This window comes from Eumetopias jubatus, unplaced genomic scaffold, assembly GCF_037043125.1.
Source record: "Eumetopias jubatus isolate StellerSeaLion01/CBP00866 unplaced genomic scaffold, mEumJub1_p1.0 scaffold_1, whole genome shotgun sequence".
NCBI lineage: Eukaryota > Metazoa > Chordata > Mammalia > Carnivora > Otariidae > Eumetopias > Eumetopias jubatus.
The window spans coordinates 188,240,616-188,267,180 of NW_028274807.1; the positions used below are offsets into that span (position 1 = coordinate 188,240,616).

The window sequence follows — 26,565 nt, forward strand, 5'->3', positions numbered from 1 at the left end:
AGTGTTTTTGAAACATAAATCCTCAGGAAGCTTGCAAGTCTACCTTTGTAGGCTGGTATAGTGCTCTGGCCTTCTAGAACATACACTCCAGGAATATCTGAAGTCTCGGAAGGGCCTGACACATTAACATGCAAACAGATCTACAACAGGCACTTGAACACACTGGTAACACAGAATGGGCACGATCTTCCCTTTCCACTCCCAAAGCAATTCAACAAGAAAAATGTTTGAATTGTAAAATTAAGAAAGAGATACATACTCATCATGAACAATGGTGGGGCCATCCCTTGTTAAGGCCTCTTCCTTGATGACGTTGATAAGTTCGAAAGTACTGCTGATGGGGGCATCTGGGTTAGGCCATTTGGGACACTGGAAGTGCCGAACCTCTAGGACGTAGTCATCCTATAACCAGTACAACAAGTCATAGCCCATCCGTTATTTCCTGACACCTATAATCTGGGGACTAGAACTTGCTCCTGAGAAAGTATAATTGACGAATGCCAAATACTAGGGAGGACTGACTTCCTGCCCTTAAAAAATGACCAGGTCATGATAGTAGAATCCTCTTTTGTTCTGGGGACAATAACATTTTAAGTGACAATAAATTATAAGAGACTTTATATCCTATTCTATCTTATCTATACATTTAAAGGAAAAAAAGACCAAGGGTTAGATCATCATGTAAGTTAATAATATAAGACAGCTCCTCTTTCTCCCCACCCCATAATAAGTTATTACATATCAAAATGTCATTTACTAAAAAAAAAAAAAAAAAAAAAAGTCTTACTATTATCATCAGTAACACATTGCAAGATTTACATTTCTGGTGGCAAAGAGAATGTTGAGCTCTGGTATATTGTTTTCATAATTAGGTCAACAGACCTATTTGTATGCATGCTCAGAGGAACTGTTACATTTCATCTACCCAGCTGGAAAAAGCAAATATTTGAAGGAAGGAAAGAGGGAAGTGTACATATTTAAAATTAAGTCACATTCAAATGCCTGGGCCTGTCTCGAGGGTGGCATGTGACTTTATTATTACTTACACGATGCAGGGCCCAAGTATGTCAGTTACTGAGAAATGGAGGTTTAAGTTACCTGTGTAGCTTCAAGGATAAAGTCATGGATGATAATTTGTTCTTCATTAGAGAGGCACAGTCTGTCTTTGCTGATAAGGGTGACGGTAAAGGCCTCACAGTTCATGGATTCTTCTCGACTTGGCCAGTATACAAACTCATCTTCTGCCTATGGGAACCCCCCCAAAGAAAAAATTCCTCTGCAGTGCTGTCAAACATTTGTTTTTGAATTTTCTCGCAAATTGATGTATACTGTTTGCCATCTCCTGTACCTCCCGAGTCACCACTTCATCATGCCCAGTTCATCAAGTTCAGTGGTGATTGTAAAATATACTTGATAATAACCATTTCCTAGCACTTCCCACCTAGGGCACTGTAACAACCAAAAATGCTCCCTCTAGAGGTGATATATTAAAATTAATCGACCTAGATCCTGCTTTTTGTTTGTTTTTTTTTTGGTTTCTAAGTTTGTTTTTTTTTTTTTACTGTGATACATTATAGAACATTTCTCAACTGGAGTTAGTATATCATTTCATAACTGCTTAAGCAACTAAGACATCCTAGTTCTTACTTCCTATGGATTATGTAAACAGTTCTACAGTTGATTAGCATTTTGCCAAGGAATTTCATCAACATTATCTTACTTAGTTTTTACAATATACTAGTGAGGTAAGGGATTTTTATCATCTGTCTTTACAGAGGAGGACATCAAGACTCAGGGAAGTCCTTAAGTTGTCCCAAGTCACTCTGCTACTAAATGGTAAGCAACAGAACCTGTCTGGGAAGAGGTTATGCATAAATAAGCTTATGTTGGCATGAAGTACAAAGTGCTCTTTCAAAGACCAGTTAATCTATCCATGTTAGACTTCAAATGGAGATTAACATAGAAAAAGTCAGCCCTGAATCAGGCAAACTTTAAATGTTCATCTATTTTAGGATTAAAAATAAATATTCAGGCGTGGTACTTGAATTCCATCCCTGAAAACTGTGGAGGCCTAAGAAAAAGTTAAGGGGTACATATGTTGGAGATTTTGTGAGAAGTACAACGATTAGGCTAAGACCCCTGACCCCCATTGCCATGCCTCTTTTTCTCATCAGTTCAAATGGCAAACTTTACTTTGCCCAGCATTATCTATATTTTTAGGGACATGGTCCTGAAAATGCTTAGATACTACTAGTGAAGTCAGAAATAATTCTGACTAATGTTCAAAACAAAGAAGGTTTTGTTTAATCTTACATTGTTGAATCAGAAATGAGCCAACAGTCCAATAAGACTTATCACCCTTTCAAGTTTCAATATAGCTTATTGCCAACTACATTTTTATTTTTAAAGCTCAGCATAAGGGGAAACAGATTAGCAATTGGGTTTAGTCTATACAAAAGAAGTCTGTAACTGTCAGGGGTTTTAATACATTTTGTCCAAGGAAATGGAAGTAAGACCCTTTTAACAGATATTAAAGATGTAAGGTAATAATGGACAGAGCCTATACATTTATTCAATATGCACAGCTTAAGCATAGGATTTAGGACTGGATGTGATCCTGAATAAATTAATCTGGGCCTTAATTTCCATATCTGAAAAGTGGGAATAACAACATTATGTACCTCTAAGAAATTAACATGAATCATAAATTACCAAATTGGCCTAATAACTGCCAAAGGGGTTTTTTTTTTTAAAGGGATTTTAATAATGGTGGAAGAAAGGCAAAAAACAACAACAAAAACCTTCTGAATACAGAGCGCAAACTGATCATCTTCAAAGACTATGAAAAATACATGCTGCTTAATTCAGCAGGAACTCCAGTCTTGTGGTTATCTTGCTTACAAATATATTTGTAGATCAAAGATCCCTGTATTTTTAACAGTGCTTTCTGAGCTAGGAACCAGTGACTTTGGGCTACTCAAAGCATCACGGTCTTGTCAAGTTATAGCAGTGATAAATAATAAAGCAAACAAAGAGAATCTACATTTTCAGGAAAAATGTGCACTAATAAATCTGACTTTCAACTCTGGAGCTGAGAATGCAGACATGCAGGATTCTAGCCAGGTCTCCCTCAGCCTGAGACACTGAGATGACCTGTTCCGGGGCAGGTCAAGGTCCTCACTGTCTGCAGAGCATGTATGGACTCAGGTGGTCTAGCCTCCCCAATACAAATGAGCCCATGTGATAGATGCTTTTGGTGACCATCCTGTGTTAAGTGACAATAACAAAATAACTGACTCATCCAACAAATGAACGTTTTAACAACCCTAAGTGCCTCCAATTTCCACATGCCAAACAGAATAGACCCCTATTGCCAGCTAATTTGAAAATTTACACTCCAGTTTTTAGCTTAAGATTCTCAATTTTGTTGCCATTCTATCATACAGAAGCAGTCTTGGTATTCTGAAGCTGGAGCAAAATGCGACAAAGTGAAGAAGTTCCTACTGACTGGGCACACAGTCAAATGCATGTCATCAAGACTAGGGGTTCAATCACATGCTGTTCTTTCTTGATTAAAAAAATTCACTAATCTGATACTCATGGAAGCAACTCCTCATTGTTTTTTGTTTTCATTTTGTGGGCTTACATGTCCTCATAATAACTTCTGAACACCCAACTAATTCTGAAAGTTAAGCTCATCTTGATAAATTTGCTCACCCTTCTTTTACATAATCTCCAGATACAGCAGGGAAGGACTCAGGGGAGGAGAGAGAGGCTATGGCTCAGTCAAGGTCTTAAAAGCACCTTTAAATTGGAACAAAATAGCCTTTCTATATTTCCTTCCCTGTAATGGATCTGCTCTGCCTGTGGAATGGGGGAGAAATGATGATACATTATTAGTACTTTTGATATAAAGTTTTTGGGGGAGGGCTAGGAAACCTTTCTCTGATGTGGGGTGGGACATATAGCCTAGCAAAAGGATTAAAAGGTCACACAGGTTCAAATCCTGACTCTAATTATTTGTGTATATGCCCTTAGGCAAGTTACTTCCCTCAATTTTCTTAGCTATTAAATGAAATGATAGTAGTACCTGTGTCAAAGTGGTAGAGAGGATTAAATACTCAAATGTTAGCTGCTATTTTGTTTTTTACAAATGACATCCGGCAACTGAGAGGTCAGGTTAAGGTCATATGTTAAAGGAGGTTACTCAAAGGCCCTTTTCCAAAACCTTCTATTGCCTGGCCATGTACAGCATGAAAACATCAAGTAATGGAGCTGATAGGGGCAGTAACTGTACTGTAAGAATACAAAAGGAACCCGGTCAGCCTTAAAGAGGAGAGAAGTCTAGATGCCCTCCCGAGCACACACAGACAGTGCAGGCCTGTGGTAAGGTATCAGAATGATTTATGCTTATGGCCTCACAGGCTCATTAATATATAGCAGATGTGCTTTGCTTACCAAGCTCTGGTTGTCTGGCAGCATGACAATGATCTGTGCATTATGATCCCAAATCATTCGCCAGAAATCTTTCGTAGTATGTGGCAGAGGATGCTGGGTTATAATAAATTCATTGCTCCTATAATAGCCCTTCAGTTAGGGAGACGGAAAATCAGCAGTTAGAAACATTTTATTCTGATGTTGTGGTAGTAAAATACGTTCATGAAATAAGACAGCATTGTTTTGACCTCACTGAAACAATTAAAAAAGGCAGTCCATACATGTGGCTAATTTTTAGAGGTATATGCTAACACATGTAGATCATTTTCTCTCCACATACAATTCCCTTCTCGTTACCCCTGCTGTTTTTACTTAACAGCAATTTCAACATTTATTCAAACATTAGATGGGTGAAATTAACAAGAAAATTAATTCCTTAACAAACACTTTTCTTAAAGTATTTCTGTACCCCCGCTGATTCGGAGTCTTTTGTTAAAGGTCTCCAGATACAGAAATCTCTCTAATTTCTATATTACACATTGAGAAATTATTTGAAAAATGAAATCAGCCACATAGGTGGTATCTGCTCTTTAGCACCTTTTAGTTTAATTGAATTTATTTATAATTAACTGTTGACTCTCACCATGATATAAGAAGCATTAATGTAATCTGTTCCTTTCATTCCAGGCAACGGTGCAAGACCCACTCGGGCACGCTCAGCTGTTGTATGGAAAAAAAAAAAAAAAACACCACCACATTTGCCTTATTACACACACATAACCAATAATGCTTTCTGAGATTCACTTGGTGAGTAATCTATTTCCCTGGCTCCCCTTTCATTTTAAAACTCACCTATATTTTTAACTAAGCTAAAGTGTCAGCTAAGGCAGAATGTAAATGGAATTTTGCTGCACGTTCCCAGAAGGGTAGAGGCATTACAGGAATAAAATCTTACTGTGAGAGGTTTTCACAGCAGATCACAAAGAGAACACTCTGTGCAGAGATGAGAGAGGATTTCAGATAATTTTTGGCCTTGGTTTGATATTCTTACAATTATACCAACACACTATACTTTTGCTCTTTTGCCATTCCTTTCCCATTTTTCTCCCCGTAACGTACTTAGAAAACAGTGGCCTTTGTCAGTAGATTCTCAGAATCTCTCCAGTGATCACCCATGCTTGTGTCTACAGCTCAGTTTCCTCTGCTAGGTCCCGAGTTATTTATACAAAGATCCCCATCCACCCACAGTGCCCTGATCTCAATAGCCAGAAGAATGTAATAATGCATTCCAGTTGTACAGATTAATCGGAGACTCATGTTTTTCTAGGAGTATTAATGCCACAGTGATAATGGCTTTTTTTTTTAGTTAAAATGTAGAAGGACCATAATTCTTGAATTGTGAGGTGAGCGGAAGCTAGACTTCATGTCACACTGATGCAGCAATTCGCTGGCATGGACAGCCACCCCTCCTGGTTTGATCAAACTGCCTTAATTTTCCTGGCATAACTATTCCCCTTGGTAGTTGCGGCCTCTACATAATGCATAAAATTCGGTGAAAAAATACACACTCAACCAAGTCAAACTGATTTTAAGAGCTTACATGGCACGACGGAAGAGTTTCGGTTCTTTTCTTTGTTACACTCTTTCTGAGCACTAAAGCACTCCACATACTTGGCATTACATTGTGTGACCAGCTGAAAGAAAAGCAACGTTGTAGTTTTCATTAACTAACCTTATTGTGATAATCATTTCGTAATATAAGCAAGCATCAAGTCATTACTCTCTATACCTTAAATTTACACAATGTTATATATCAGTTACATCTCAGTCAAGCTGGGAAACAACAAAACAAAGTTATAATTGATAGCATTTGCTTGATGATCTGGCAAAAGAAGGCCAATCAGTAATTGGATTACTGAGGAGCAAAAACATTTTTCTATCCTAAGGAATATATTTTTGTGTTTTAGTAGTGGTTACTTCTGTCCCATTACCGTGGTTAAGGGTAAGCTTGTCTTATTTCTACTATCAGGCCCTAGGCTTCTGATAACAGGTTCAGTGTGGGCAGTAAATACTTACTGAATTCATCTGGATTTTTCTGTTGAAAATGTCACTGCTTTTTGGAATTTGTCTTCCGTAATTTCTCACAGGCACATGAGATTCGGGTGGGTCTACACTAGAAAAGACTGCTTTATAGTCATAGGAGCTAATTACGTTTCTTGAACATAACTTACTAGGTTCTCAGTACGTTTCTGTTGAACTAAACTAACATTGTTCTAAGGCCACTATAAGTAGCCCAGTAGTGTGGTTATTCTTCCTGTTCTTGTATAGCTTGGTTAAACACTGTGTCAATCCTCGGTTTTGTTTTTTAGCTTTCATACTACTGTCCAGGGCCTTGGGTGTAGTTTTCAAGTTTCTGATTCTTGTTTTTTTCCTTCTACTTAAGTTCTAAAGTGGTTAGTGCCTACCAAAGAACCAATTACCTGGTTTCCAAGGGAATGAAGAGATTTCTTTTAAAAAATTCATCAAACTATGTGGAAACAAACATTGCAGAAGTAGAAAAGGCAGAATTTAAGAAATGTTGGTACTTAATTTTTTTTAAGAATTTTAAACATTTAAAATGAGACATGTCCTCATTATTAATTACCTCAAATGGTTTTTCTTAAAAGGAGAGCGAGAAATTTAAGATTGTTATGGAATGAAAATTAATTTAGCTTGTTACTTTGCTTGGCAGTCTCATTGATTCAAATGATGGTTTCACAAAGTTTTGCCATGAAAAGTATAATTGTACAGATTTGCCTCATTCTTTCCATCTTGATACAAAATGAGAAATTACGTATGGGGTAATGCAAAAAAAAATTGAAAAGACTAATGAGAGACCAATAAATAAGAAAGTACTTAGTAATTGGAGGGACAGCATTTAAAGGTTAGAATAAAGGACTGAGCTTTTAATGATCTGAATTACTTTATTGTCCTTATGGTCCCTTTTTTTTTTTGTTTTTTTTAACCTTTCCCTCAGTTAATTCCATATAAACCTTAACTGCCTTTAAATTTCTTCATGCCCTCGTCCAAGCAAAGAAGAATCCTTTGGGAAAAGTTAACTTCTCTCTGGTATTCCTTAGTACCTCTTTTAGTTTCTAAACTGATAGTCTTTCAGATAGCTTATTTGTCGACCTACTGTCCTAAAAATAAATCATTCTTAAGGGTAAGATAAGTTAGTTCAGAAGAAGTACAGGGGTATTTTTTTGGACTAGAGTGACAGACTCCAACTTAGAGTCACTGTGGTGTTAGGATCCCAACAGTTCATACACAGGTCGAAACTTTGCTTCCCGTTAACATTTGAAGAATACAAATGGTAATCCCTTTCAGTCTATACATTCATGCCAAAAAGATATGACCCCCAAACACAAGCCGTTTCTGTACTTCTGCTTTTTTACAAAACCCAGACGTTTATTCGGAGCACTACCTTGAACTGTTTCTCCAGCCGTGTCTTTCCTCCTACTCCTGGTATGAGGATGCTGTTAACATAGCTATGCAGCTGATTAGAGGATACTTCGGTCTCCTTTCCTAGAATGGCTTCCAACAAGGCATCATGGATGAAAATGTACTGCTCCTATAAGGGACAGAATGAGGAGAGCTGGTAAGGAGTAGCCACTTCTATCCAAGTCATGAAGCTGACCTCCGATCAACTCTTCTCACAGGGACTTCCTTGTGAGCTCCTGCAAGCATTTTCAGCCAGATGCCTTGCTCCCATACTCACCGGTTTATCCCTCGTAACTTATTTTAGGGTCAGGCCTGTGTTTTCCATACCACGCCCCAAGCAGTAGGTTCAGTGCAGCAAGCCGTGGAGAAATGTGGTTAACAAAGGTCTTTAGAAACCCTTCAACTTTTCAGGCCCGACACCAAATGTTTAACTCCCCATGGCCTCAAACACAGCACTAGATACAGCTGTTATCTTGCTTCCTAAGTGTTGGTGTCGTGACTGAGGAATCACACTTAAGATGCACACAGACATGGGAAACTGGGAGTCAAAGAACAGTCTCATGGTCGGCATAGCTTCTGGTACAAACCTGTGCGTTCCTTTGGGCCCTACAAGAGTGAATTTTCTCCTCAGTACCATTCAACTTCCATTTAAAGCACGTGCTAGAACCTCTTGCAAGCAACTGCGGGCACTCACCTCAGTCTGGACGAGGTAGTTACGCTGTGTCCTGATGTGCTTCAGGAATCCCAGGACGTTTACTGTGCTTTTGTCCTTTATCTGTTGCAGCATGCTGTCTATTACAATGTAGGTGCCGGTCCTGCCCACACCAGCGCTGGAAGAAAGGAAGACACTCAGCCATTAACTGCAGACGGCAGAAATTACCGTCTCAGTAGCAAATGAGCTTAAAAATAACCTTGTTGTTTAGATAACCTTGTAGAGAGTTGACACAGGTCATTCATTGTGGACAGCATCCAAAAACTTCATTAGGGAGTTTCCCATGAGTCTTGACGGAGAGCAAAGACAGCCTTTCAAAAATACCACAGGAGCTGGGGTAAAATGTCGCGTATGTATTTGCTTTCTCAGTCTCGCTTGCTGCTCAAGCCAAGGATGGAAGTCAGTGACGCAAGGGACGGACAGCAGCCCTTCTTGGCAGAGGCATCCCCCCACCAGAACCCCATGTGCCGAGAACCCAGGTAGGGAGTTTGTGTCCTTGATGCCTAAGTCTGTGCCTGGTTCTCCAACTTCCTCTGATTCTGGAAGCACCCATTATCCTTTCGGTAAGTCCCCTTTCTGCATGCCTCCCTAGTCTGTTCACTATTAGAAAGTTCTTACCTAAAGGAGTGCCTTCCTTTAGTCAGCCCCATATGGAATCAGAATGGCATGCCCGCAAAATCTGGCCTCTTTTATTCACACTTCCTCATTGTTAAACAAACCAACACAAAACTAAAAAACAACAGTCAGGAAGATGGGCATTCTGCAGTACCCCCAGCAGGTTCCCCACCTCCCAGGACTACTCCATTGATACCCCAGCTCTTTGACAGACTTGCATGTCTATTTTAGCGATTCCTCAATGGGTTAGCAAGAAAATGTACTTTTCATGAGGCTTGAAACAGGGGCTGCATTCCAACATCTGCCAAGGACTTGCTTTGTGATCACGTTATGAACAACAGCCCAGAAGAAATGCTTAGAAAATGCCACGCAGCTCTGCAACGTAACTCACAGAAGAGGAGGCATCTATTTGAATACCAAAGTTTAAAAAAAAAAAAGCCAAGAATGCAATTACAAATGAAAGATAATAAAAGTATTTTTAAACCACCTATTAAAGTTGTTTAAGGTAGTTAAGGGAAAAAAGGCTTTCCCAGTGCTCTGAAAAAGGTCTTTCTTAGAGCATGTATCAATTAAAAAATTAAAGATCTTTTCACTCCTACAATGAATTTTATTATTTAGAGGAACCCTACAGAAAAGCCATATACAAAACCTCAACCTCTCCAGTGTAGAAAGCCCTGGACTTGTGTTTAAGGTCAGATTTCCATGTAATAGGAGCAGCTTCAAGATTCCCTGTAAACAATGGGGATTTTATTAATAGATGTTATTAAAAACTGGAGATTCATTCTCTAAGAGCAGATTTTGTTTTAGCCTCAGAAATAGCTGATGACTTCTGAATGTTTTGAGAATGAAGTGATTTTATAGAACCCTAACAGGCTATACTGGTCCCAGTTTTCAATGGAAGACTCTGCTTCTAAATCAAACAAAGCAGGGCCCCAGCGGTCCACATCCTCCCACTCTGCCCACTTCAGATGTTGAATCCCAGGCACAAAAGGGAGAAAGATGTTGGCCCCACCTGCAGTGCACCAACACAGGGCCCATTTCTGGTGTCCGGGCTGCCGAGGATCTCCTCACGAAGGTCAGGACGGGGAGGGCATACTCAGGAACTCCCATGTCAGGCCACTGAGTGTAGTGATACTGGATCACGACCCTTTCATTCTGACGACCCTTGGGATTTCCTTTCTGACCCTAGGAGAAAGGTGAAAAGAGAGGTCTTTAAGCAGATAGCGGGCATTCTGGATTTAAAAAAAACAACAAAAACAAAAAAAACATAAGGATGTATGAAACATGACCTTCCATTTCATGTGCCCTAACTACTGTTCCTAAGCTAGGTACTTTCCCCTTGGCGGCCGTCTCATGCACTCTGTAATTTGCCTACACAAGCCTTCATGTTCTGACTTCCTGTCCCGACTCCAGAAGGCCGTGGTCCCTTCGCTCTCATCTGACTGTGGGCCATGACTCCCATCCTTTCTCTGCTGTCTGGGTTGGACCTTTAGGATCCGGAGTGCTGGGTGCTGCTATACTCCAGGAAGTGATTCTCAGTCTCCAACATCAATAATGAATTTATCTGTCACTCTCATGAATGAATTTTCCAGAGTAGTTTTCCTTTTAAGTGGCTGAGCTTTTTACATTTTAACCACTTTGGATGAAAAATTTTCCCAAACAGGTAACTTGCTGTTTTAGGTTTTTCTTATAACTGATAAACTTGTAAATGTCTTAAAAAAAAAATTTTTTTTTTTTGATGCCTCAAGGTCATTAATCAGCTGGAGCATTTAAGGTGTTCGGCCCTCGGCTCCAGAAGCCTTATGGCTTTGATTTCTGAAATCTTCCTTTAACTCTCATTTTCCTATTTCTTCCTCTTTCAGTTACTACTTTTTCCTCTTGCACAAAACACCTAAAGTTCCTATTTGACTTCCGTCCTCCAACTTGAGTGGTTTGTAAGATAATAAGTGGGCGATGTTTAAATACCTGAAGGGTTTCCATGAGCAATGGGCTTTGTAAACATAAACTGATTATTGGTTAGTTTAAGCCAGCTAACAGCTCTATTAGAACACAGATGAACATAGTGCTACTTGACTTTTATATACTTCTGCCATTCTAGGAAAAAAAACTAAACATAGAAAAAGATTGTAAACCTTGGATCACAGATGGGTTTTGGAGCCAATGAAATTGTATATAAAAATTGGACTAAATGTGAATTCTTCTGGGGCAGGGGGCTGTAGTTTGATCACATTCCCAAAGATGGCCAAGACTTAGAAAAAAAAAATTACATCCATTGCTACAAACAACTGCCATTCCTAAGTCTCTCTAGAGCAATTACTTCACATTTTCTTAATGAACATCTACCTAGAGTTTCTAGTAATGCTGTCATGGTCCATGAATCTTGATGGAACAGTAGATTTTGAACAAAAGAAATTGAGATAACTTGAAAGCAGCATTTTCCACAAGGTGTGGAAATTGGATGTTAACAGTTGTATAGGAAAGGGTTATGTTGAGTCACATTAGGAAACACTAGGCAAATAAGAGTGAAAGAGGGTTTCTTAACTAGTGCTCTGGCCACTTGTGTAAATTGTACGTATTTCTAAAGAGGAATACATATTATGTAGCATTCATGTTCCATACTTATTAAGTAGTAGAATCTCCTTTTTGCAAGCATCTTGCAGGGTTAGCATTCCTTGGAACACAGTTTGGGAAAATAATGCTTGAAAACTGTCAGAAGGTTGCTGTTGAAAAGCTAAATCCACAAACAGGTGCTGCTGTAGTTGCCGGTCACCGAGACCTGGAAGTACGCCCTCCCCTCCTTTTTTTAAATGAAGCTGTCATGAGGAGGTTAAAGAATTTAATCAGGCCAGTTAAATTCTATTATGTGTTCTGCCAGTATCTTTCACAGCATACATTGATGTCAATCAAAGGAGTTGTGAAAAAATGTTTTTTAAAAATACTTTTTTAAAGCCAAGTTGGTTCTGAGAATTGGCCTTGGTTGTACAGTAATTTTCATACAAGTTTAAAGAGAGATGCCCTGGCAGCCCACCCATATTCCTTCAATACCTTTTTCACTTTTGTATTTCTGACTGAAAAACGACGAACAGTGTAGCAGGCGTGTACTTTTGTGCTCTTCAGTGTGACAATAATGTTTCCATACTCCTCACTATTCTCTGTTGGCCAATACTGATCACATTTTCGCTGCAAAAAAGGAAAAAGTTGTCAGTTCCCACTGCAATTTATGCCACAGTTGTACTGTTGGTAATGTGATTTCCAGCGTCTTTAAAACAGGTAATATCACCATATAGTTGAACTGAAAAAGGAACATAAGGGCCCAATGGCTTAGAGGTAGACACACCTCTGAAGAGGTTAACCTCGGGACAACCTTGGGCAAGATCATTTGTGAAATGGGTCTCGTATTCATGATCATCTTTGAACAGACAATGTACTTTAAAGAGGGCCTCAGAAGGAAACCTGTATTTGGCCTATAAGCAAGAAGGGCTGGCTATGTTAGGAGGCTGGGCTGCCTTCTGAGTTGCAAGAGAATCTTATAACAGTGAAAAATCTTCATTTTACCTCTTGGGTCACCAAAGGTGAAACAGGGACTCCACAGTCAAGGTGAAGCTGTAGTGATTCTGAGTAATGAATTTGAGACTTAGCCTTTATTCCAGGCTAAATCAGCATCATGTAATATAAACTCCTAATCTACTAACTCTAAAATATTAATCTTAAAAAAAGGTTCTCTTAATGATGGTCAAGGTGTTTCAACAGTGTTTCTGCTTGCCCCCCCCCAACTATCAGTAGTTCCCCCACTACACTACGTTTCTGCCAACTTCCCTGTTTGTTGTGCTTTCTGTCCTCTTAGAAGGTCCTTCTGTAACTCCTTCTCCTCCCTCATTGTTCACAGCTCACCTCACCTATTAGCTCCTTTACAAAATCTCAGTCCTAGAGGAGTATCCATCCCTTTTACAGCATCCACATTCTAACACTCTATTCGCCCCTCTTGCCCCATTTAATTCCCTCTTGTGGGCGCTCAGCTCTTTCCCACCAGACCACAAGCAAGGCAGGGGCAAGAAAGGATGCTTTTTATCTCCTTAACTCTTTATACCTGGTCAAGTTCCTACCCTACAGCAGCTGCTCCATAAAGAGGTTTTGAATGAAGGTACATGATTAAGATATTAAGCCAAGAGGCTCTTACTCTTCCTTTTTCCACAAGATTCGTAATCATGATAATGATTCCAGTGTTTTGTTCCCAAATCATCCTCCAGAAATCTTCAAATGTAGACTTTAAAGGTCCCTGGGTGGCGATATAGGCTTTCGCTTTGTTGTAACCCTTCAAAGATGACACAGCACAAAGTAAGATGAAAGCAGTATCACAGACCAGTTAATAATTCAAGTGCCTTCCATTTGACTAGGCTGTGTTTTTAGGAAAAGTTCTGTGCAGTATTAAAACACGTTCAACAGTCTCTGTGGCACTGTTCAATTATGAGAAACAGGTTTATAAAACACTTCTGACTTACATCGACGTAGTTTGCATTAATGTAGTCACTGTGCTTAGAGTCTTTTCCTGGTAAAGGTCTTAACTTCACCCTACTGTGATCATCTATAGAGGATTAAAAAAAAAAAAAAAAAAAAAGCAAAAACAAAATGTGTAATTCAAAAACTACCAGCATTCTAAAGCAGAAAACAAGGCAAATCGGCAATGTGGCATCTCCCAGAGTACCCCAAAAAAACTTTTGGCAGAACAACAGTGAAAAATTTAAAGATACAGCATTGAAACCCATCTTAAAAACACAGGGACATTTCTACATCATGCTCTGACCTGTGAGTGCCCAAGAAATGCAAACTGAAGTCCTTATTAGTTCATGTAAAATGATTTCAAGTTGCAACCCTCCAAAGTGTCCTTGTCCTGGATTTTAAAACCAAGGCCTTTGATTACCCATGGCTATGTCCCTTTTCCATTAATACAAATGTACAAAGGTGATTGTTACATTAGGTCCAGAATAACATCTCCTTGTTAAACGTCTATTTTCAGGAGATTCCTCTGCTGAATTCAGTTAGACTCCCTCCTACCCTAATAGAACCAAAGTAATTGAGGAAACCAGAGCTGTTCCTGAGAGTAATCTCCTTGCAGGAATCTGGTGAATTATCAGATTCTAGGATCCACTCAACCTCAGCTTATGAACACAAAAGTGGGATATGTGTCTCTTGTTGCCCAGCAAAATGAACTTGAATTTTTAGGACAGCAAATGAAATAAAAAGAAGTGAAGGTCATAATTTTATTCCCTCTAGCTAGGAACAAAAAGGGCAAAAGTAAATTTACATTTCTGGTTATAATCATAAAAGTCCAGTTCAAGAAGTCCAAAGAGTGGTTTAGCCTAGACATTAATGACCTCAGACTATTTATCAAGCACTTTTTGAAAGCCCTCTCCAGTCTTGTGACTGTGAGTTTTGTTTGTTGTTCTGACAAACTCTCAGACTACACTTGCTATGCAGAAGGGCTGCCTGCTAGAAATAGGCTCCAAATGACAATTTCCCCCCAAGTTATCAGAATACAAACCACTATGCCTTAGCTCAGTAGCACTATATTGCATATTATTTTTCAGAATGACAAATAAGAATACATGTTCTTCAAGTTGCAAAATCCATATTTAATCTAAAAGGTAAGCCTCTCTAAATAGATCAGTACAGGAGATGGTACAGTAGCACCATACTTGAAAGTTGTAATGGCTCTGTGAGAGAAGGCTTTTCATACATTTTATTTCCTGCACAGTAAGTTGTTTCATGACATTTCCATCCTGGTTTTTGCTATACTAAGCCCTATTATAGGGGTAGACCAAGATGATGGGTGATGTGTCCAGAATCTGACCAGGCATCATGAACGCCAGAATCCAACCTTCTGAACTTAGGAAAATAAAACCGCATCTAATCTGAATTTGTGAAAGTGAAACCATAAATGAACTGGTGAGAGTACAACCATATCAAACCACAGATGGCACACTTTCCAGGCAACACCATGACCCTTGGGCTATCACGCAGACACTTCTTTGATTTCCTCCCTCTTTTTTGCCACATACTTTCAGCCAAACACTGAGGTCACCAGAAGGAAGGATTGCCATGGTGGAGAGGATGGTGTGTGCGGATATACTCAAGGCACACATGTGTATATATCCCTGCCTGATTTACATGGTTAGAAATGAGGTATATAGATGGACAGATCCTTATAATCTCGGCAAGGTGAGCCTTGACTAGGTTGGCCAACAAATACTGTCAGAGTCCATGCATTCAAAGACTGGAGAGAAAAGCAAAGTTTGACTCTTTCTTGTTCTCTTTGTTAGCTCCTCATTCTCTCATATAAGTGGAACCAATACTCTTATTCAAAAATGTCTTGTGGTTCTTTTAAAACTATAGAGTTAGAAGTGGAACTCTATTAGTAGATGACATTACCTTGTATATAAAAATTCTAAGGAATCCACAAAAAATAACTATTAGAATAAATGAGTTCAACCAAGGTTGTAGGATACGTGATCAATGTTTAAAAAAAAAACAATTGTACTTCACAATGAAAGATTTCAAAATTAAGTAAACAATTCCATTTACCATAGTATCAAAAAGAATAAGATACTTAAATTTAACAAAAGAAGTGTAACACATGCAAACTATAAAACATCATTGAAAGAAATAAAAGATGACCTCAATAAATGGAAAGACATCCCATCTTCATGATGGAAGACGGTATTGTTAAGATTAATCCACAGATTCAATGCAATGCCTATCAAAATCCCAGCTACGTCTTTCACAGTAATAGAAAAGTTGATCCTAAAACTGATGCGGAAACACAAGGGACCCAGAATAACCAAAACAATCTTGAAAAAGAAGAACAAAGTTGGAGCATTCACAGTTTCCGAGTTCAAAATATACTACAAAGCTATAGGCTGTCATCAAGACGAAGTGGTACTGGCCTAAGGACAGACATATAAATCAATGAAAGAGAACTAAGAGTCTAGAAATAAACCCTTACATTTATGGTCAGATGATTTTCAGTAAGGGCACTAAGACAATTCAGTGGGGGAAAGAAGAGTCTTTTCTACCAATAGTGCTACGACAACTGGCTATCAAGCAAAAGAATAAACTTGGACCCTACCTCACACATATAAGAGTTATTTGAATAAAATACCTAACTGTAAGAGCTAAAACCATAAAACTCTGACAAAAACAAAGGTGTAAATCTTCATGATCTTGGATTAGGCAGTGGTTTCTTAGATATGACACCAAAAGCACAGGCCACAAAAGAAAAATTATGTTTCACCAAAATTAAAATAATTTGTGCTTCAAAGGACACCATCAAGAAAGTGGAAAGACAACGCACAGAATGGGAGAAAATATTTGCCAACTGTTTATCTATATAAGGGATTCATATCCAGAATGTATAAAGAACTCCTACAACTCAGCAACAAAAAGACAATGGGCAAAGAATTTGAATAGATATTTCCCCAAAGAGGATCTACAAATGGCCAATAAATACATGAAAAGATGCTCAACATTACTCATTATTAGGGAAATGCAAATTAAAATGACAATGAGATGCCACTTCACACCCATTAGCAGTTATTTTATATATCTCTATCTATAGATATCTAAGTCTGTATATATCTATAGATACAGATTATATAAAAGTAACAAGTGTTGATGAGAATATGGACACTGGGACTCTCATATATTGCTGGGGGAAATGTAAAATGGTATAGCCACTTTAGAAAACAGTATGACAGTTCTTCGAAATGTTAAACATAGAGTTACCATATGACCTAGCTATTCTACTCCTAAGTATATATCCAAGAGAATTGAAAATATATGTCTGCACAAATGTTCATAGCAGCATTATTCATAATAGCCAAAAAGTAGAAACAACCCAAATGTCCATCAAATGACGAATGAATAAACACAATGTGGCATATCCATACCATGGAGTAATTTTCAGCCATAAAAAGGAATGAAGTACTGATCTAAGCGACAACATGGCTGAATCTTGAAAACATCATGCTAAGTGGAACAGACCCAGACACAAAAGGCCACATATTCTATGATTCCATATATGGAATGTCCAGAATTGGCAAATACACAGAAATAGAAACCAGGTAAGTGGTTTCTAGGGGTTAGGGAAAAGGAGGAATTGGGAACGACTGCTAATGGGCGTGGGGTTTCTTGTTGGGGTGTTGAAAATGTTCTAAAATTAGATAGTGGTGATGGTTGTACAACTGCGAGTATACTAAAAACCACTGAAATTCAGTTTATATTTAAATTCCCATTTAAATATAAATTAACTTTAAATGGGTGAATTTCATATGGTATGTGATTTTTATCTCACTAAAGCATTATAAAAAGCTTTATCTACAGTAGTGTTCACATTTAAATGGTTCGATTTAATGCACTATAAAATCCTATGGAATGTGTTCCTTACCACAGTGTATGTTAACCATAAACATGTGTGCCCCTGCCTTTAGTATCAAAGCATAGATTATCTGCCAGTGACCCAAACCCCCAATGTCTATGAGAAGTAGCACTTTAACCACAGAAGTAGTGCTCCAAGGGTATTCCCGTAAGGCTCTGTAAGAAGAATGCTTATCTGTTCGTATCCCTAACCGCCAGAGTACTCCTGACTTTGGAAAAATGGTAGAAAGGACAAAACACATGGGCCCCAAGGACTGGTGGCTCCATCCCTTACGGTATAGACCACTGAAGGTATGTTACCTAGTCTTAGAAATTCAGCTTATTGATTCCATTTTCAGTATTTCTTATTTTATTTAAAAACTTGGCTCTCCCCACTTAAAAACAATGTCAGGAGAGCCACAGGACATTCAAACTTTGGTTCCCAGTGTCTGGTATGAAATCACTTCATGAGAGAACCATGAAGCTCTGAACATTTCTTTCAGTCCTACCTTATTCTTAAGCGGAGATCTGACAGCTTAATGAAAGACTCAGGGCTGTAAATGTCCCCACTTCTTCCTACCCTCTGTTGAAGATGGGCTAACGAGAGGTTAACTGGTGAATGTAATTCTTTTTGGCATTCCTGATTCGGATTGCTTGGCTTTCGGCTTATCCCCAGCATGAAGATTTAATTTCCTCACAGTTGAAGATAGTTTAAAGTTTATTACTTACATGCTAAAATGTTGATGTATCTGTTTTTGTGCTTGTTATCTGGATGATTGGAATGTTCTGCAGTGATGTTCATATCGGCCGTACAGCGTTGGACTTCCTGGTGGAAAAAAAAAACCAAGATTTCAAAGATTTTAGACACACTTTCGATGCCTAGCAAGGGTGTAGGAAGAAAGGAACTATATATATCCAAAAGCATGAAGTATTTACTCCCTAGCCGCGGCCACCATTACCTCCCCAAACTCAATTTCAGAAATAACTGACATATTAGTAACAAACATATAAAGGATGTGAAGAAGATAAAAGGATTTCCTTTTTTACTAATTCATCAATCATCTACTTCATTCCAGACTGTGACCTAGGCATGGGGATTACAAAACATCATCTCTCTCTTTGAATATGCCACAGCCTGATGAGGGAGAAAACATGCCAAAAGATAATGACAGTCAAATGTGATTAATAGAAAAGAGGCCTCAAGAAGCTCTGGTGGGAGCACACAGGAAGGCTTCAGGCAGCTCATTCACCTGAGTCTTAAAGGATGAACAAGAATTTTCCAGGCAGAAGTAGAGTCTCCACCATCATTTGCAATATGCGTATAGACCATATAGCTCCTTTTATAACTATCAGAGTGCAAATTGATTACCCTCCGTCCTGAAGTGACACTACCATATTTGCCCAGTGACCTGTCCTGTGTGGCTCAAATATATATAGATTTGATGAATTAGTTGTGAACTCCAGTTTCATTTAAATTCTCCTTCTTTAGCAGGCAACTCTTCAGCTACCTTTGCCACGAATGTAAACATCATCCATTAGTGTATTACAAGGTTGCTGTAAAGTCAAATTTTCCAAGAAAGTACCAGCATTAACTAATAAGGGAAGTCATTAGCAGTGCACAGCTGCTACAAAGAGCCGGAGTAAGTGACAGAAAATTATCAGGAGAAATATTTTACACATAACAGATGTAACAGAGTTTAGTTGGGTACATGCAGACTCCCCCCCCGCCCCCCATGAAGGAGATGCATAGCAAGTATGGATGTTTTCCACAGCATTTACATTAGGCATAATGAAAACAAGGAACTGGTTGTCTTTTATATTCACAAAGTACTTCCCAGTGAGGGGTCCCTCTCTTCTCTCCAAGGAGGAACTAACTCACTGTAATCAAATAATTTAAAGTCTAAAAACAAAGGGTCACTACCCATGTAAAGAGACCATACTCATGAACTCCTGATTCTTGGAAGCGGTATGTTCAGTTTTTAATAGTTGCAGACCTTCCCAGTTGTCCATTAAAAAAAAAGAAAAGAAAAAAAATCCACAGGTATTAATTCAACACACCTCTTGGGGAAAGTGTTTCACAACAATTCTTACTCTTTCGTTATGTTTACTAGATGTGATAAACTCTGCTATTTACTCTTCTAAAATGGTTTATAACCTATGGTTTTGCAAATGTTGATTTAAAGGGGCTTCAGTCTGCCTTTAGTTCCTTTTTCTAAAATGAGATAAAGGGTAGGCACAAAGTGATGAGTCTGATATCTTAACATCTCCAAAAATATAAGCAATGCTGCCTCTACTCAAAGTATTTGGGAGTACTGGCCTTTTAGAATTGCCTTGAACGCCTGAGGCATACTCTTTTGAATAGTTTCAGGGGCAGAAAACCTTTGAAAATAGATTTGTATTCTGGAAGACATTAATTCAATTTATACATAAATTCCTGAAATAAGTTGACATCCTTTTGTTTCTGGGTTTTGAAGGTCATACTTTTGGCATGGGCTGGGTTGCTAAAGCATCTTGTGTTAAGAGATTATAGCTTTTTGTCCTTTAGTTTGAAATTCACTTGGTTTATTGATTTTTCTTTTTTTTTTTTCCATCGTGTGGATCTGACCACCCTAACTATGGACTGAGCTCGGGTCTCTATTATAATATAATGCAATTGACCAAGACTGCTTGGGAGCAGCTGTCTGCACTGTTTAGAGCAGTCATTCAATATGGCCAATCAAACTCTTTATTATCTAAAACCCTGGGTCTGATCCGTTGCCTCTTATTTCACTTTTCCAATTATGTGAATGACAGAAAACAAAGAATAGTCATAAATAATGTTAAATCTGATTTTATTAGAACCCGAGGGGTTTGCCTAAGGCCTTCTGATTTTGTCTTGTGGATAATAATGTCATCTGTAATTCCTTGCAGAACTGTTTGGCTCATTTAGATGCTGATAGTATCATCTGATCCTGGAGTGGCTTCTCTCCATCAGAACTGGCATGTCCAAGTTAATGTGATTTTAATAGGTGTTAAAACCCTTTGAAGCGACACTGGCTGATGGAGTGTGTATAGCCAAGTTACCTATTTGACAGTCTGACAAACGGTTTAAGATTTAAGTTTGTATTTTACTGTCCATATAACAGAGTTGGAATTCTCAAAATGAATATCCTGAGTATTGACAGGCACAAAACCACAGAAAAAAGCCAAGTGAAAACAAGAGATGTAAAAAAAAAAAAAAAAGTAAAACTTAAACGAAAACACCACAAGTTGATATATTCAGAATTCTCAGGAGATCGAGTGGGTGAAGTCACCTGCTGCCTGGAGTCAATGAGGTGAGAAGCTATCAAAAAGGCATGTGGAGACCTACTGTCCTACCATTCTGTGGCTCGATGTGAAATCATGATGGAATAAAAATACACCTGGAAATCTTTCAGATTACTCAGCTTCCCAAAGAAGTTGGGAAGAACACACTTTGGACCAGGTGACCAAGCGTTAGACTGAGTATACAGAACATTTTCAATGTGTGAGTTCAGGGAGCCCACAGCTGTGTTACGGGGACCATGCTACCGAAGGTGATCACTTTAGGTCATCACTATGGCCTGGTGCTTGCCTTGTGTCTGACACAGAGCTGGCCCTTGCTGGGTGCCCGTGACATGCCATCTTCCTGCTTCTGCTCAGGCTACAAATTATGGCCACCCCCAACAACTTCAAATGCTGCAGCTTTGACTCTGTTATTCTCTTCCTCAGAAACCTCTGGATAGAACCCAGATTCCTTAGCCAGGCTTTCAAGGTCCCATCCTATCTTCCATCCAGCTCCCTTCCCATTCCCAGTTTTACCTCTGTGCCCTTTGAAAAGACCATAGGACTTTCTGCTTCGGGTCTATAAAGTACAATTGTTTTCTGTACACCATTTGTGAATTCTGGCTATCTCTCTCTTCACTCTTCATAAAAACCTCAACTATGATTTTCTTCATGCTAAGGGTTTAAAAATGTTCTTTAAGACATTTCAGACCCTAAGTGGCATTTTGTTACAGGGACTCAGAGTCCTTTTCTGCCACCTTGCAGGCTGCAGTCTCATGCAGCATGACCACCCCGTCTGGCGATACCCTGTTATGTGTCACCGGCAACGTTGGAACGCTGCATCTTACATAAAGTAATTGTGGCCACTGATCCCTCGAGCGCATGGGCTCAGGTGGACAAAGCTTTGCTCTCCTGATTTAAGATGAGCAACTGGCCCAAATTTAGCTCAGCTGGAGTTAATTGTCAGCGAGGCGATTCCCCCAAAGGATCTCGTCAAGGGGTATTGGACCTCTGGCCTGGTCTCTGCACTCAGCCTTCCAACTTGTGATGCTCCTGACCGCTGCCTATTAATTCTGTTGACCCACATGGCCTTGGAATTCTCTCCTCTTGAAAGGTAATGCTAGCACTGCACCTTTGGAAGCCGCCTGGATGAGGACTGTGGAGGCCAGGGAAGAGTGAGGTTCAAGTCAGCTCAGGTAGCCAAGGGAACAGAGTCATCGAACGCCATCCTGAGACAAGGATTGATGTTATTTCCAGTGACTGCAAAATCTGCTAGAGGTATAATGTTGCCAGCTCTTAACAGTCTCCCAAGTTTATCTGACAAGGACAAAGCTGCATCACCTCTAGACAAAGACTCAGAATTACCAGTGAATCGTTTTTCTCATTCTCCTCCAAGCAGCAAAGTTCTGAAAATGTGACAGCTATTCACCAATTTTTTTTTTCCCACTTCCATTCAAGATTTTAAAACAAGATGGGGCAAAGAGAAATTCCGGTGAAATAATCAAAATTTGTAGAAGCCTTTCTTCTTCTTTGCCCTCCTCTGGAACTTTCTATCCGTATTTAGCATGTATTTTGCTCTCCACCCACACCAGACTGAACTCCTTGCGGGCAAGGTCTCAAATTCGACTCTGTACTTTGTATTATGTCCACAGAATAACAGGTACTCTGTAACTGTCAGATGAATTGCTTTTCTCTCTTCTTAATGGCCGCACATCAATAGTCAAATGGTATTTATAATCTTAAGATGAATTCTTTGACTAACTTGAGGCCTCTCTGCAGATGTTGTTTAAGATTTTTATAAGTCAGACTCTCAAACCATCCAGAAGGCTCTAGGCCATAAATCATGTAATGGGCTCCCAGTACTTTTAGTGGGGTGGGGGGCCTCCTCATTTCGACTGTTCCCTTTCCTTCCCTCCCCCCTTTTTTTGCCAAGGCAATCGTTGGCTTGTCAGCTGCATGATCATTTTTAGACAGTCATTGGTAATCTCGGGGTTTTTTTCTCCTTCTGACTCCAGGTCACCACAGGACACACTACTTTAATGACAGTCTGGAGGGCCTTGAGGTTACACATGTGAGCTTGAGTCTGAGAGCCTGGTCTTAAAACCTAACTTCTGCCATTTCAAAACTGAGCCACCCAAAGCCTCAGTTTTCCCATGGAGGAAGTTTCCTCATCTGTAAAACGGGGCCCAGAGAATAGCACCCTATTATGGGGTAATTCTGAGGAACAAATGAAATAATCCACGTGCGGGGCTGAGTACATGCGGGCCACTGTTCTTCCACTTAGAAAGATCTGGAAATCTGGGGTTGACTTTACTACTTTCCTACCATAATGAGGTTCTGTTTTTTCTCCCCCCCTTTTTTAAGATTTTTATTTTTAAGTGATCTCTACGCCCATCGTGGGAATCAAACCTCTACAACCCTAAGATCAAGAGTCGCACGATCCCCCGACTGAGCTGCGCAGGCGTCCCAGTTTTGTTTTTCTTTAAATCTGCACAAAAATCTCTTTTCCTGACCTTCTTTTATAGCCTATTACTATCTCGTTTATAAAACAGCCTTAATAATTTCTTAAATAGCCTGCCACCAGTTGTCCTTTTTAGCAGAGCTGCCGAAAACGAATACCACTACTGTTGTCAAATACTTCGAAATCTCCCTCAATGAGGACAGTATATTGAGGACTTGTTCTGTCTCATTCCTCCCTTTAGGTTGCTGCCTTATTGTTCTTTTCAGAAGAAAGGATAGTCTTCCTACTCTGAATAGCTCTGCTTTTCCACCTTCAGACCAGGAGGAACTGTGAAATGACAATCACAGACCAAGGCCTCCCTTGTCCCTGCCCTCCCGCACCCCTCCCTTCACCACCAGCTAATAAGACTAAAGCTATAAAGTTCAATATAGAAGACAAAAGCTTCAAGCCACAGTATTTTTTTTTTTTTAAGGATAGAAATAGGGTGCAGATGCCCAGAATTTGTTAACAGGCTTGATGTTGATGTAGCAAAGCCCATTTTAAGTCAGATCGAGTTTATAGAGGTGTAGCTGATTATTTTGAATAATTAAATGGTGTCAAAACCAGCTGTGATGAATAGCACCGGGGTCTCAAATCATAAATAATTGAGAAACTGGAGTTGCATTTGGTCATCCTGATCAAATTCTGTTCTCCAGAGGATAAATGTTTGTCCTGAATACCATCAACATTGTTAAATGCCTCAGTATTCTTGCTCAGTCATCCAGCCAACAGTCAATTGAACTAAATCACTTCAACAGCACACACATTTGCTGTCCTCATGAATACAAAATGTTTGACTTTAAACCATGTGCTTTGTACTTGAATAGGCACCTTTTTCTGGTAAGCATCTAATAGCCCCATTTAAATACTTGACATGTTTTTGTTTGTCCCATGAGACATACATAGGACTCTGCCGAATAAATCAGAGGGTCCCTTCTCTCTCCCACCTCTACTTTGGTTTTGCTCAGAAAACCAAACAAGACAAGACTTCCTTGAAAACCAGTTGTCAATATAATTGCCTTTATGATGGCCTCTGGGGGCTCTGATTTTGCACAGAGACGGGGGCTTTGGGTCCCGTGTTCATTTCTCATTGTGCCTCCTTTTCCATGACATCGTTTGGTCCCCGAAACCCATTCTGTGCAGAGGTGGGCAGTTTAGCATCATCATCGTCATTTCCATTTTAAAGGAAGAATGAGAGAGAGAAAGGCACCGACTCACCCACAAAGCTAGAAGACAGCTGAGCTGCCATGAAAACTTGGCCTCCTCGGCACAACTCTGGCTGCCAGAGATGTGCGTTAGTTAAGCGCCTCAGTGAAGAAAAGGGCAGTCTGTTTAATAGCTCCTCATTGACACCCTGTCACTGCTGAACTGGCACGGAACCCAGAGTTGGCAGGGTGGTGCGTGCGCGCTCTACCTTGTTTCCTGCACAACGGTTCTTAAAATCACAGGGCTGCGTTAACCCACGTCTTCCCTCCAAGGATTAATAATCACGAAACCCACCACCATCCACCTTTGCAGGGCCTTAACAGGTAACCCGGCACCTGCAAGGGCGTGCATCATTCACTTGCCCCAACTTCGGGATGTCAGTGACATGAGCGCCATTTCCAAAAACTGGGGCAGCCGGGCCACCAGAGAGGACGCGACCGGTCCGAGGATAAGGAAGCACACTGCCTCCCACGGAGCCAGCCCCAGGCCCCTCAGACTGCAAATCGGCCGTCTCCTCTACACCTCGGGCAGCCCAGAGAGGCGAGCCCTGCCCTTGGCGTGAGGACCACTGTGCCACTTAGGATGACCATGAAGACAGAACATGGGGGCTTGCCTCTTTTCCACTTAAGTCTGTTCTTTTCTGGAAGTGCACGTGCAGGACATGGGCAACCACCTCCCTCTCACCTAGTCTTTTGGGGAGAAAAGAATGCCTGCCAGAAGTAGAAGTGTAAAGAAAAAAGAAAAAAAAAACACACAATCTCCAACTTTTTCCAGTATTGTTTTTGTTATGCTTGAATGGATTCATGTCAAGTTTATAAAAAATCCTCGTAAGAGTCAGGTTTCTGGAAATTAATCTTCAGTTTTGAAACATACCTCAAAATCCTCGGAGAACCCATGCTGGTTATTAGAATAGAGCTCACCAATGTGTTTAACAAACTGTTTGACAGGAATGGCTTCCATGTCATCTGTGGGGATAAAATGATATTCAGAGTCACACAGAATATACTTCGATAAAACAAGTAACACCGATAAGGGATTATTAAAGACAAACATTTGATTTGTGTGAGGAGTAGATAGAACTGTATCACTCGAAGGAGATGTCTTCAAGAAAAGTCTCAGGATGTATTTTACTTGTCTGTCTTACTAGGATTTTGAATGCCTAGAAGCTAGGTTAAATACAGTTTTGTTTTTTTTAAAAGTACATAGGGAATTAGCTTTTTTTTAAAAAATATTTAAGGCAGTTTACATAGTTAAATTACCACATCAGACTCTTAACTGAAAGTCTGAACTTCCTAAGGGTACCTATTTGTCAAGAAATTTTATCACAACCTAAGATTTTTTTTTTTTTTAAATTGCTCTTCAGTGGGGTCCAGCTTGAACTTGGAGCAATGAAGTTCTATTTCCAGTCTCTGAAGTCGCAGCAATCTTTATACACAGAGAGATGCCATTGTACCAGCTGGCTTCGGGTACAATGCCATCTATGTTTAAGTGTGCAAAATTTTAGTTCAAGACAGCTGTGTCTACACAATGCCAAATAATCAGTTTGACTGAATTAACTGGATATTTTGGGTGTTGACAGACTAGGTATAGATTCGGGAAGACTCCACATTCCAATTTATTATAGTGTTGTCACTTCAGAAGGACATTTGCAGTTCATGAGCCCAAAGTATTCGTTTTGAGCAGATTTTTCCAGCTCTGGTCCGATAGCGGAGGACTGGCCACAAAACTGCCACACCCCACTAACTGGAGCTCCCCAACCTCCTTCCCTCGACCCTCCCCTGCAAATATTTCTTTAAAAATACTCTGCTGAATTTGAGATAAACAACAGACATGACATTTACTTTATTCAGAGTGAAAGATCTTTGGCAAACGCACAAACATCTAAACTGCCGCAGATGCTTTTCTTAGCAAAGGGTATGAAGAT

General features: G+C 39.6%; 1 protein-coding gene across 2 annotated transcripts in view; it reads right to left on the reverse strand.

Moving 5' to 3' along the window:
* PTPRG (protein tyrosine phosphatase receptor type G) overlaps positions 1 to 26,565 on the reverse strand; it is a 696,389-nt gene that overhangs the window by 15,767 nt on the left and 654,057 nt on the right. For both annotated transcript variants that reach the window (XM_028110376.2, XM_088021953.1), the window contains 13 exons: positions 25,515 to 25,606; positions 18,383 to 18,479; positions 13,744 to 13,826; positions 13,422 to 13,556; positions 12,290 to 12,424; positions 10,257 to 10,429; positions 8,612 to 8,747; positions 7,901 to 8,047; positions 6,038 to 6,131; positions 5,081 to 5,157; positions 4,459 to 4,587; positions 1,099 to 1,245; positions 260 to 402 (listed from right to left, as the gene is read on the reverse strand). In XM_028110376.2, the coding sequence (XP_027966177.1) occupies positions 260 to 402; positions 1,099 to 1,245; positions 4,459 to 4,587; positions 5,081 to 5,157; positions 6,038 to 6,131; positions 7,901 to 8,047; positions 8,612 to 8,747; positions 10,257 to 10,429; positions 12,290 to 12,424; positions 13,422 to 13,556; positions 13,744 to 13,826; positions 18,383 to 18,479; positions 25,515 to 25,606 (1,588 nt within the window). The remainder of the gene's footprint in view (positions 1 to 259; positions 403 to 1,098; positions 1,246 to 4,458; positions 4,588 to 5,080; positions 5,158 to 6,037; positions 6,132 to 7,900; positions 8,048 to 8,611; positions 8,748 to 10,256; positions 10,430 to 12,289; positions 12,425 to 13,421; positions 13,557 to 13,743; positions 13,827 to 18,382; positions 18,480 to 25,514; positions 25,607 to 26,565) is intronic.